The following is a 13,888-nucleotide window of genomic DNA, read 5'->3' as shown; positions in this document are numbered from 1 at the left end:
CCTGTCTACCTGTCTAGTCTCAAATGTTTTTAGGTAGCCACTTCAGGCATCACTACCATGTTTGACAGCAACAAAATGAAAGCTAGCTAAATTTCCTTGTCTATGAAATAAACATGCTGAACAATAATTTGAACAGTAATAATACAAGAGGAAGATTATCCCACCCATTGCTGTCTTCTACTTCAGTATTTAAACAGTCACAGATGAAACTTCTCAAAACCCTAACAATTGTAGGCCTACTGCTTGTACATGCTTTTTCACAGTATTCATGAATATTACCAGGGACTTTTAAAATAAACTTATTATAAGAAGATCTCTGGGTCCAAAGTATTGATTTTAGGTTAAAAAAAAAAAAAGAACGCATTAAAAAAAGCCCCGAAAGTAACAAAGGAAAAAACCAACCAACCAAAAGAAACCCCCACACAAAAACCCAACCAACCAAAAAAAACCCCAGACAAACAAGAAACCAACTGCCATGTGATATGTGAAACATATCCAAAGACTGGCTTGAAACTTTATTACTAGCAGGGTTGTAATAAATATTTCTCTTAAGCATGTTCATATATATGAGAATTTAAGTATAATAAGGTTTAAATTTTCTTTAGTAAATAAAACTACATATGAAACATTCAGTTCAACACATTATGTATATTTCTGGTATAATTAAAAGACAATAGCTCTGGGTAAATAATTATATTACATATTTATAACTATTGCAAGAATAGACATGTTTCGTATAATCTTCAAATTTTAAAAACAAGATATACAATTGAAAGTACTAGAAGAGGACATTCAAATCTTTCAAAAGGTTATCCAATCTTTGTTCCGAAAAATAAAAATCAAAATAATGCAAGTAGTTTTCTGGCACCTACTTTCCTCCCATACTCTTTTCCCCCTTCCACACACACAAAGCAGCATCACAACCAATTTGTATGTGTTTCCCCTCTGGAAATGTGTCATGGCAAACTAAAGTGGTTACAAAATTGTATTCCCTCTAAATTAGGAGTTCACCAGACACAAACACATAGTAGTGTTTCATTTTATAATCCCCTCTCCAATGCCAAATCTCATACTAACTTAGGGTACTTAGATGGGTGTTTATGCCCCCGTAAAAAACTTAATCAACCACTTCTTAAAAATTGTCTTTTTCTAGTTTATAAATGACACAAATTTAGTCCCATTCCACATGCCTTAATGTTACTACTCCACTGCACTGTTTCTCCAAGTATCTAGCGGGCACTCAATTAAAACTTCTAGCTGCATGTCCAACTTTGCTTTTCTTACAAGTAATGTATCCGTAGGTACATTAACATTCATAAGGATTTAAGCGTAAATACAAAAGTAACCTTTGTAAACAGTTTCCATGTCATAGCCAATACAGAATGTTCAGTGAAGCATTCAAGTCACTGCTGTTAGGACAAACCACCTTACAACTCAAATATATACTCGTTAGCCAAACATATTCTACGAAATATGAGAGCTGCCAGCGCAAAGGTCAGCAGGACGATGAGCACAGTTGAGCCCGTGTGGTTCGTGTTGACCCTCGGCTGCTGTGCCCGGTTGAAGTCGGTTGAAGTCGGGGCCCGTCTCTGGCTCTGCTGCTGCGCACGGCGCTGCCGAGGACTCATCGAGGTGGTGGTAGTGGACACAGCTGGAGTACGCTCCTGGCCAGCCACTGCACTGCTGTTCTGAGTTTCAGACTGGAAAAGAAATGTTGGGAGTTGTGAGACAATACAGCACATAAGATTGGCAAGAGATAAAATCATAAGGACTAAAATGTACTCTTCAGATAACTGTTAATACATGTCACTAATAATTACAAGATTGTTATAGCTGAAAATTAGCAGTCCTATGGACAAGAAAAGGCTGAAGGAATTCTGTCAAACCATATTTGTGTTAAAGAGATTTCAAATATCTTTGTCTATGATTTAACTCTTTGCTGCTCACGAAATCTTTAATAATCCTCCAGATAGTTAAATCTCTGAGGATTTGCAATGTCACCTATACTGAAGGGGAAACAAGTTGGGGAAGCCAAAGGAAGGATGGAGAGAAGTCCAAGTACTGTAATTAAGCAATGCTGCAGTGCTTCCTTTGGACAGCTGGGTTCAGAAGTCTGTTCTCATCACCACCACCACCACTGAAAAAAAAAAATCACAACAGAAGTCCTAACCACAAACCACCTACGTGATACCAGCAGGCGTTCCCAAGCACAGCACGTGTGCAGGCACTTATCTATTGCCCTCTACTGGTCAAATTCGGTGTGACATTACAAGTACTAAAAAAGAAACTTCAGCGAATCATGTTCTCCTCACGAGAGTTTTACACTGAAGAAAACAAGTTTCAATCTTATGAACTAGAAAATATGACATCTGATCTTCCACCAGTCTAATCCTTCTTGCAAGACTAAAAAGCTCAAACTTCCGACATTTAATATCAAAAATAGTGATACAGGACAGTCATAAGAAATAAGCATTTGACAAGGTTCAACTTTGAAGTGTTTAAAAAAAAAAAAAGAAGCTCTGAGAAAAAATCGCAGATTTTAAAATTTTTAAGTCTTATTTTCAGTCCTCAGAACAGTTTTCTGGTATTCCTATTTAAAGCAACTTGCAGCTATTTTCCAGAGTTAGCTTTCTCCCCCTTTCCTTCTAAAAGATTATCATTACAGCAGGTAAAACTAGAACTCTGGACATTTTATATTTGTTTCCAAAGCCTTTTAATGGACACAATACCCATAACCTTAAGCACTGCTTCAGCCATCTACGATATCCATAAAAGATAACCTTTCCACACGACCAGATAGGGAATGTCCTCAACTGCGTATCAGGTTTGACAATCCACAAAACAATAAATATCACTTGGTCTGTGTGTGGACAAATTTTCACCTCGTCAGTGATTTGTCTAGCCCAGGGAAGAGGCTTTCCATTCCTACCTCCTCATCATTATTATTTCCCACTGTTTATCACTGGCAAGGAAGTACTTACGCAATTACTTGCCACATTTGACAACTTGCCTGTTTACACAGGTGTCTTGCCTAAATAAGCAAAGCAGCTTGGGTAGCTTCAAAGAAAAATGTTTTTAAAAGACACATTTTATCAGCAGAGACAGCCACTAACACCCCAAGCAGCCTGTCATGATTTCCAGTACACTGCAAAAAAAATAAATTGCTTCACACTGAACTCACTTGAAAGCTCCTCATGCCAAGGAAAATAAAGACTTAGGGAAGCCAAGTCTTTGAAAAATGAAATTCCTAGACTCATCTACATTCCCATCATCCAGAAGGTGAGGGGGACAAAAGTGAATTCAGGACACAAGAACTACCAATTCAAGTAGGCAGTGTTTTTCTTCTTCTAATAGTTTTTAAAGAAATTTTAAAAATCTATAAATATTCCTAGTCCATCTTACTAACAAAAGTACCTAGCACTGGCTGTCCCACACATCTTCTCATCACTGCAAAACTTTAATAATAAAACAGAAAGGCCCTGTTCTGAACAGAACAAGCTGTCATACACTGACATGAACAGATCTGTGATTCAAGAGAAATCTCACTGAGAATTTCAAGGTTTTAAGCTATTTTTCTGAGGAAATTATAGATGGATTGGGGTGGCAGCAGACCAACAGCTTCACCCAAAGCTCAGCTAATGCACCACCTTGAGATTCTCAATCAGTGGCCAACTATTACCAGACATGCAGAAGAAAGATAAGAAATGAGTGATTATGATCCAATATAAAGTTGAGTCCTGGTGCTACAGTATCTTAAATGACAGATAGATAGATAGATTTTTTTTTTGTTTGAAGACTAAATTGTTAAGAATCCTAAAAGTGGCAGATGCGCTGTACTAGCAAAAAAAATCAAAATCATCTTGTCTTCACCCTAATGGCAAGTCTTTAAACTTTTCATAAGCAAACATTACAAGTTTTTTAGACTAACACAAAACCTCACATAACACAAGTTCCATTAATTATTTCTGCCAAATCATGGTTTTTGTCAAACCACACTGGAAATATGGATGAGGGCTTAACAGACTAAAAATAGAAATATTTAATAATAGTTACATTGTAGCCACCTTTAGCAGCTGATCTTATCTTTACAGACATTTAATACACACATGTAATATTATTACATACTATTTATATTACTACATGTCATATTATTTCTGAAACTTCTGAAACTGTTTGGACTGATAGAAAACTTTGCTCCAAGGACATCTGATTAATTATTTGATGAATAAGCTATTTCAGTAAAATACACTTATATCAGAGTTAACAAAAACTTGTATCGTCTAACAAAATGCAAGTAAGGAAATTTGTAACATGTTTAGTCTACTGAAGAATGGTGAAATTCATTGCATCCTTTATATCTCCAGGCCATTATTTAAAAAAATTTTATCAGAATACTAGAAGGATTAAATAATCATCTTAGAAGGGATGTTTTAAAAATACAGCAAACTCTAGGAACACAGAACCATATAAATCGTCTGGGTTACTGAAGTCTCTTTCTCTTATACTAATGATCTGGGGACAGATGCAGATATCAGGATAGGTGAAATACTTGTTTGTTTGTGTGACTTCCAACTGAAGAAAAGCCAAAGTTTGACACAGCATGGCTTAATGGCTAATATGAAAAACATCTATTTTTTAATGAATCAAAGTTGGGACAAGTATTGTCAATTGCCAAGACATTTAAAATTGTTGCTGTAGTATTACAAAACTAAGACACCCCTTAACAGAGATAAAGGGAAACACTTTTTACCAATATATCATTCAGAACTTATGATTAAAGATAAGGGCTTCTATAAATCTCATGCATCAGAACACAGCCTCATTTTTTGACAGAAACCTCCTTCATCAGCTCAAGAGTAGCTGGCTTCAGTTACACTGTTTATTGGCCCTTGTAATGCTTCATCCAGCCACTACTATCAGTGCAGCTCACTACTATAGGATATTGTTTACTAACAGGTGTACTGAGGCTTAATGTATTCCCAGCTTATCAGAAAACAGCCTAACCACAATTTTTACCTTGTTCCTTGATAAAGCTTATCAAGCATCAACTTTATTCATTAGCTATAAGCCCCAAGGTGGGACATCATTCCATATTAATACACCAAATGTATTGCTACAGATTCGGTGGGAGTTCAGACACCCATAATCCACATGGATTTAGTCAGCGCAATCAGGGGGGAAGACAGAGAAATGCAGCCTACCAGCCTCTGCTGCTGAGTAAACTGCAGTACTCTCCAGTGTCCACCAAAGAGTCCCACGGACTGTGATCAGAGTTTTGGTACCAAAATTCAGGTGACCACTGGACCTGAGTCCAACCCAAGTCAAACCTGAGTATCTATAATATATTCCTTCAAAAACATTGTTTTGCTCAGATGTGGAAGGATCTCACCTTAATACTAAGGGCAATTACTTTTATCAAGCCAACTTTCAGTAGTACCTTGCCTGCAATTTGAATACTGAAACAAGAATAATGTACCACTACTTTGGCCTGAGCAGACAGCAACTACAAATCAAAAGAAAAAAAAAAAAAAGAAAAAAAAATATTGTCAGAAGTAGTCCAGAGGTGTTCTCTGCGCTGGGTTTAGACTCCTCAGACGTACTGTGTCACGTAATGCCTTGGACAGCCTGGTGTTTTACTCTTATTAATGCCTAAAGACGGTTCTTTGCAGCTCTGTATCCTTTTATACAGGTTGCTGTGGAAGCATTTTCCAGAGTAGTGTTGTTCCTTTTCTTGTTCTCATGCTGTTGTACTCGTTGCCTTGCACCTGGCAAACCTCAATAAAGTTGTTGTGACAAGTTCTCTTGGGAAGCAGCTCTCACTGGCATGAGAGCCAACCCCTTCCCCTTCTTCTTCTTCCTTGAAAAATAAGCTGTTTAAAGCCTTGATAAATGTTTAATAATACAGGCACATAAAACTTAGCAGCCAACGTGCAACATCTGCACCAGTGTTGCACATTCCAGTCATTACTAACAGGGCTGTGAATGGGAACAACCACAGCTGGTGTGGCAAAAAGACGAGAGAAGGTGGGGAGGAAGGGAAGTGACCTGGAAGACATGGTCATGTAGGGAAAGCACGAAAGTCAAGAACTCTGAGTGCACCTCTCCCACAGCATAGACAAACACATCCATGAGGCAACTACACAGCATGTATCTTCAAAGGGCAAGAATCTGTAAGACTGAAGTACTGAGTAACACAATGACAGCCAAAATATAAACAGCGGTTTCAAACTGAGTTTTGAAATCGGAAAAACACATGCTTAACTGAAACACTGTAAGTCTTGGTCCTTCTTTAGTCAGTGGGCATACAATCCTTTCCCTAAGTGAAAGCTGACAGAAGGGAGAGCTAACTGAAAATATATTTTCTTCTGATGGAATGAAAAATTCTCTCTTCAGGAATAAGGGCCCCCACAGAACAAAGGAATGGACACAAAGTGATGCCATGCCAGAGACACGTTTCAGTGTGCTCTTCATACAAGAATTATGTTAAGCCTGTCCCAGAAAGGACATCACTGTGCTCACAAATATATTGCCATTAATACATTTTAAAAATCCCTGTCCTTTATACTTAAAGGTATAAAACATTATGGAATGGAGAACTGTTGCTGGAGAGAACAAACATGAAGCAGTCGCATAGTAAAACACAGTCTAGAGATTCCTTCACTTTCACGTAGGGGTGAGCCTTTCCTTAGCACCTATTTACCATTGTGTCTTTAATGTAAAGACTGGTTACAACTGTTCTAGGAGCAAAAGAAAGGTAACACTCCATTTTTTCTGCATGATTACTTCTAGTATTCACCTCTGTATTGTTTAGAAAGACAAAAGGTCCCATGGCTTCAGAGTGAGACACATTAATCTACTGTACCAGAAGGAATTACACAAACTAATACAAGAATTCAGCACTGGGCCTACCTCTCCCCTTTATACTCTTTTCAAAGAGAGTAAACCCAGCAAATTTTCTACAATAGCTTTTAATTAAACACACATTGTAGAGTACATGGCAAACATTTATTTTATCCACGAAGAGAGAATAATATGTTTTGGTGCTGCCTACATCTAACACAACTTAATGAGGCAGACTTAATCAGGTCTTTACATAACAAGAACTCAATAAACAGATTTTACACATGTAAGAAACCCAGCTGAGTAGAAAAGATCTGAGGTTAGCATGGGTAGTCTTTCACACATCTAAACAGAACAAGGCCCAGAGTGCCCTACTTTGAAAAGATTTCTATTAACTTTCACATGAAAAAGAACACAAAAATAGCAAGCTCAAATTCCTTAAAATAGTCTTTCCTGTTACACATTTCTTTCTTCCACTTTGTGTCTGTTTTCCCTACTGAATGGCTCCAGATAATTCCTAACACTCAAAATGTGACAGCTCAGAAACACAGGTGTTGGTTCAAACTAAAACTAAAAATCCCAAATATTAATTCCCTAAAACATGAACCTGCTTATCATTTACAGTTAATCATATATAAAAATATTTTACATGCATTTATATGTTTAAAGGTCTGATTTCCCATGGGCCTGTTCTTCTGGAAATTAAATTTATCATTAATTATTAAATCAGTATAATTGATAAAACCAGTTTTCTTAAAAGTGTGATTAATTTTAAAAAGTTTCTCTCCTCAAGAAAACACCAGCAATGCCTTGGTATGTCAGCTCTTTCTACTATATTAGCCAGGATTTGTAACAAGAAGAATAAAATAAAATGGTTTATTAAATCCTGAACAATCTGGAAAATTTCTTCTTGTGGGGAAAAAAAGTATGCTATTAGCATGTTTATATTTCTACGTAGCTTGAAAATATGTTTCAAACACACAACAGATGTTCTGACGTTATTTGACATGTTTTAGGTTTTTTAACCAATCTGCAGCCCCATCCTCTCTAAAAAAGGCAGCTTAGCTGGGATTTGCCTGCAATTTATCAGTGAATTTAGATTGCATTTGCAACAGTTCTATCAGCAGCTGCCTTGGCCCATCACCAGACCTCAGTCACTTCTGAAACCTTTATGTAAGCCCTACACCTAGCAGTTTTAAAACATAAGTGTCATACTTCAAATGGTAAGAATATTTTAGAGTTACTTAAGAGGTTATAAAAGGCAGGGAGATAGTATTGATTAATATTTAAAAGCTACAGGTTATCACTGAAACATTTTTTGCCTCTGGCTAAGAATTCTGTTGAAAAAAACCCATGCTACATTATGCAGATGGTAAATTGTAGTGCTTCAGACACCATAAAATTTTAATCAACACTTAATGTAATTAAAGGAAACATTGGGAAGAAGAACTGCTAAAAGAACTTTATTTATTGTTTTAAGGGAAGGAAGTGAAAGCAGAGATTGCTATTTCTAAAAGTTATTCAGCACACTATTTGCTAATAGATTTTATATAAAAGTATGCAAGAGTTCCAGAATAAATATGTGAACTACATACTCTTAATCAGGACTCAGCTTAAGAGAACCAATTTCATGTTCAGACTATGCCCAATAAAGCTCAAAGATGGACCATACCGTCGCACTTGTTGGATCTGGGAATGCTCTAGCTGCACCATCCTGCTGAGGCTCACATGAAGCAGCAGAGTGGTTCAGTCCTGATGCGTTTGAGGGTCCAGCCTCAGACCTCCTGGATGAATTGACCTCTGCCTACAAGAAGCACATATGTACACTTCACAGACAAGATCAAAGTTGCTCCAAAAAGATCTGGCTTATTGTGGAATGTGTATTTTATTGTAGAGAATATGAGGCTTACCAAAATGTAATAATCAGATGTGCCAGTTGCATCTCAATCACACAGCAATACGTTAAAGAAATTTTCATTCTTTAAAAAAGTCTGCAAATGTGCAGTTTAAAAAACAATTTTGAAGTTTGTTTGCACGTAAAAACAAATACAACATTCAAAAAAAGCACAGATGTAGAGAGCAAAAAATAAAATTCTTTAGAAGATCCAGGACATTATGTCAGAATAACACCATTTTTAAAACTTGTGTTTTGCATGTCCTTAAGACAATGCTGACCTACTGTTGATACAAGTGAAGTAGCACAGCCTGTTCCCCCACAAGACTAAGGAGCGTCTTGTGAGTGCTAATGTAATGTGGCTATACTGGTTTCAGTACCAAAGTTGCCTCACAGACAGAGTGGGCATATATGCATGACACTACATTGGGTAGTATATGCATACCAATGTTCAGTATTTAAATTTCAGCACAGAGTAAAACAAAAAATGTATCTTATGATACTGCTTTCGTATACATTTACAAAATGTCTACTAGGCATTATTTCCCAGAATTTAGGTTTCATGCCTAGGAAATCTGAGACAAGAAATCAGTAGTATCATGTAGGAGAACACAAACCCTAGTATACATGCTAGCAATAATCTCTTGGGAATGGAAAAGTACGTACCATTATAGTGCTGAACTGAAATACTTTTAAAATTGACACATTTCAAATAAAAAAAGAAGTCATGACCAGACCAATTTTTATCAGTAAGCAAGTCACCTCCCAAGTCATGTGTCTAGATCCCAATTTATTACAAGGACGACAACTTCAAATCTAGTAACTGTCTTCAAATGCAGATATAAGTAGTGGTGGTAGTAGTAGCAAGAAATACAAACGGTGTATTAGAAAACAACCAGTTATGGTGACAACAAACTGATAAGATCACAGTATAATATTCTTTCATTATACTATTTAGTGTGAGGAAATTAAGTTCTCTCTTTCTTGATGTGTATTACCTCAAGAGAATCCAAGAAATATGGCACCGAAACAATCTGGAGATGGATTTAACATTTGAAAATTTAGAAGCTGACAACACTGCTTTCCCCTTGCATTTGACTATTATGAACAGTAATATCAGACAGGAAAAGTTATGATTCAAAAATGGATCATCAACAAAGCAACACAGAATTATGAAAAATTTAGACTGGAATAGACCTCTAGATGTCCCTGGACCAACTCTCTCTAGAGTCATGTCCAGACAAGTTTTGAGCATCTCCAAAGCTGGGGATTCCACAGCCTGTCTGGGTAGTCTGCTCCAGCAATTTGAAAACGCTTCTTTCCTACATTCAATCATAAGTTCCCTGGAACCTGTGAGTACTGATTTTCATACTCTTCCTTTTTCCAAGATGAGCTTATTTAACCTTTACTGTTAATCTCTATAAAGGACTACAAAATGTGCATATGATTTAATTTAGTTTATGAAAGTACTAAGTCTAGTATCTAGACTGAAGTCAGACTAACATTCAAAAGATGACCAACATATTTAAACATAATAATGATGGTGAGCAGAGAATTAATTTTACTGCAAAATATGCTTTGTAATGGCAACATGAAGGTAAACTATACTGTTTTACAGTGATACATATGCGATCAGTAATTTCTTTTTCTTTATCCTTTTTTAAGCAAAATGGAATTTCTGTTATATAACACCTAAAATGCAGAAAACATTTTGGAAGTCAATATAAAACTAATACAAAATATAATTTTCTATTAAAACAGACAGGAACAAAGGTGGATGTTCACAGAAGCAGGAAAACCGTAATGAGAAAGTGTGTTGGATTTTTTTTCCCTCCTGAATTTCATATTCCTATCTCAATACCACACATGGGGCTTTTTTTTAAATTACCACTTTGTTTAAAGCTGGTAAGAAACACAAAAATCCTGGGATCACCTACACAAAGTTAGGAAATCTCTTCTTTAAGGATGAAGCTAATGCAGAGTTTGCTAGTATGTTTGCTAATAGAGAGACTCTCTCACATTATACACTCAATCAGCAATCTGATGTTAAATCTTACCCCATAAATTGACATGAAATATATCCAAATGATTAAAAACTTCTGTATTTCCTGCTAGTAATTCATACTATTAGTTTATTACAAACACATCAACTGAACACCTCAGCCTAACATCAAACAGGTAAGAAAGTCAAGCAAAGCAGAGAAGCAGGAAGCTTAAAAAACCCCAACCCCTAAAATTTGATTTGAGATGGGAAGAAGGATGCAATCAGAGGACAGAACTGTTTTAGCCTTACTAAAAAAACCCCACAACGGATTGTAAAAGGCTGTAGAAACCTAAGACTTTTGTTCATTTTTTCCCTGACAAGTGCTTGTTCTTAGGAGGTGGTGTCAAGCATATAGGTACATGGAAAGCACCAATGTTCTTTAAAGACTGATGTCCCTAAGTCTTTCATTTTAAATCTGAAAAAGGTATGAAATGTAAGCTACGAATTTTCTCTCACAGAAGAAGCCCAAATAAAAACATACTCTGATATTTCTAGAATTTCTCTGATGAAGATTAGCAGTTCTTAAGTAAAAATCAATCCTACAATTTTAAACCCTTATATATTTTTAAAAAGCCAGGAAAAAGCAGTCCATTGCTTCTCCAAGTAGCTCAGCTTTAGAACTCTGTCCCTCTATCTCATCTTTGTAAAATACTTGGAGATGTTTTTATCATAAGCGTTATGGCATGAGAACATGCATGTCCTGCAAAATTGGCAGGAATGCTCAGAAGACGACCATCTTTGCTTTCATGGCACACAAAAAAAGTAAAAGTAGCCTTTAGGACAGCGTTAGAAGAACATGGGTGACAAAAGGGGACATATTGCCAGCCTTGGCCTTAGTGAGGATGTGCTCTGCACTAATGCCGCATTGTCATAAAATAACTGTAGCTCCCTGCCCTCATGCACAGTAGTCTTCCTCTGTGGCTGACTTAAGAGTTTAGTGGTAAACCCAGTGAAAAACAACACTGTGCATGCAAGACATGCAATTCTCTAAGGAATGTATTTGTCTAAACAAACCTTGCTTTCACTGAAACACAAGCTAGAGAACACATTTTTCGGTCACAGCAACTTCCATACCAGAGTTCAACTTTCAGTATCTTCAGATAGTAGCAGAGTAGTTCAAAAGAATTTGCAACCATTTTTCAGTAGTAATATGTTTTATTCCTTCCATAAGCCAAAAGGGAAAAAAAAAAAAATCACAAAGGTAAAAAATTTAGGTTAGCTCTGCCCAAACTTTCCTAGAACTTTCATGATAAGACTAATTCTGGAGAATTCAATCAAGTTATTAGTGTCTGAAAATAGGGAAGTAAAAGGTAGTTTTTACCACACTGGTCACCACTAGAATTAAAATTAACCAATCAATGCTTGAGATGCACAACTTATTAACTAGCAAATTTCAAGAGATCCACTCTTATTTTTCTCTTTCAGACTATACCAAGAAAACAGGCTTCCAAATAGCCATAGATGAAGGTTTTCTGAAATTATGAATGTTTCTGCGATTTACAAGTTTTTCCTCAGTATTTTTTTTCTAATTTTATACAAGAGAGGTAAAAGTTTAAACAGTGACTTCACCTTGAAGCTAATTTGCCTGGCAAGTTCTTTAGCCTCCTTGTCTGCCTGGCTTGACACGCTTCCAGATGTCAGTGGTAAGAGGGCTGTCTTCATAGACGTGCCACACATTTCACAACAGAAGTCTTGTGACCTGCCCACAAATGACAGAATAGCATGTTCTCAGTGTTCCTGTGTGCTTGTTTAAACAAACTTTTTGCAGAACAATCCATACAAAGTCAAGTGGTGGCAAGGCCAGTAGCTTAGAAACACTTCCCTCTGCCTCAAATCACATTATCTTGAAAAAATATGTTGACAATTATCTATATTACTAACACAAATTCTCTCATGTCATTTAGGAAAGTATTAACAACTGACTTACATAACACGATTATTTATACTTTATTAATAATTTCTTACAATTAAAAAACCTATTTTATATCTGCAGCAAATAAAAATGATAAGTGATAAAGATTTAACTATTATTACAAATGTTATACTGGACCCAGGAGCTTGCACCTCCAATCCAGGAATTTCGGTTTCTAGGAAAACCTTACCTTCCCTCTCTTGCACACATCATCGGTATATGGGGCACACTGCAGGCAGCTCTCCAGGCCAGTGAGGAACCGTAGAGCCTTGACAGCACAGTATCAAGACCAACCTGTCCCACTGACTCACTCCTGTTACTGAATGCCACTGAGAAGAGTCTGGTTCTGCCTTCTTTACAGCCTCCTTTCAGATATTAGTACACATAGATATAATCCCCTGAACCTTCTCTTCTCCAGGCTGAACACTCCCAGCTCTTTCACTATCTCCCTGTATGAAACATGTTCCAGCCCTCAATCACCTTTGTGGCACTGCACTGAATTAGCTCCAGGAAGTCCTTATCTTTCTTGTACCCTGACCTGGCCACAGCCCCGACCTGAACCCAGCACTCCTGGTGTCTCACCAGTGCTGAGTACTGAAGTAGGATCACTTCCCTTGACCGCCTGGCAATGCTTCTCCTCATGCTACCCAGGACACCATCAGCCTTCTTTGCTGCAAGGGCATCCTGCTCCCTCATGATCAGTTTGGTCTCCACCAGAACCTTCCCTTCCAAGCTCCCTTCCAGATAATCAGCTGGTGTTATTCCTCTCCAGGGGCAGGACTTTTCTCTGACATTCCTCCAGCCCGCTGAGGCTCCTCTGAATGGCAGCACAACCTTCTGGCATATCAGCTACTCTGCTCTGTTCACCTGCAAACTTGCTGAGGGTGCACCTCGTCCCAGCATCCAGGTTGTTAATGCCACTAATGACACTGAATAGCACTGGCCCCAGTAATGACACCGGGAATACACCAGTAGTGACCAGCCTGCAGTTGGATATTGTGTTAGTTATCACAGTCCTTTGAGCCAGGCAGCTCAGCCAGTTCTTAATCCACCTTACTGTCCCCACCTACCTAGGCTGTACTTCATGACTGAGGATAAGGGAAAGAACACCAAAAGCCTTGATAAAGTCCCTATAAACAACACCCACTGCTTTCCATTTGTCCACTAAGCTAATAATTTCATCATAGTAACCTCATCT

General features: G+C 37.3%; 1 protein-coding gene across 2 annotated transcripts in view; it reads right to left on the bottom strand.

The window, feature by feature from the left end:
• Positions 1-478: 478 nt before the first annotated feature.
• UBE2J1 (ubiquitin conjugating enzyme E2 J1) overlaps positions 479-13,888 on the bottom strand; it is a 28,876-nt gene continuing 15,466 nt past the window's right edge. Inside the window, exons 6-8 of one of the 2 annotated variants that reach the window (XM_039569232.1) lie at positions 12,348-12,477; positions 8,513-8,644; positions 479-1,700 (exon numbers count right to left, since the gene is read on the bottom strand). In XM_039569232.1, the coding sequence (XP_039425166.1) occupies positions 1,428-1,700; positions 8,513-8,644; positions 12,348-12,477 (535 nt within the window). In that variant the 3' untranslated portion in view covers positions 479-1,427. The remainder of the gene's footprint in view (positions 1,701-8,512; positions 8,645-12,347; positions 12,478-13,888) is intronic. The other variant, XM_039569233.1, reaches the window with a different exon arrangement.

Source organism: Corvus cornix, chromosome 3 (genome assembly GCF_000738735.6).
Source record: "Corvus cornix cornix isolate S_Up_H32 chromosome 3, ASM73873v5, whole genome shotgun sequence".
NCBI lineage: Eukaryota > Metazoa > Chordata > Aves > Passeriformes > Corvidae > Corvus > Corvus cornix.
Note: the sequence above shows the minus strand (reverse complement) of the source record. Positions and strands in the feature narration are given on the sequence as shown.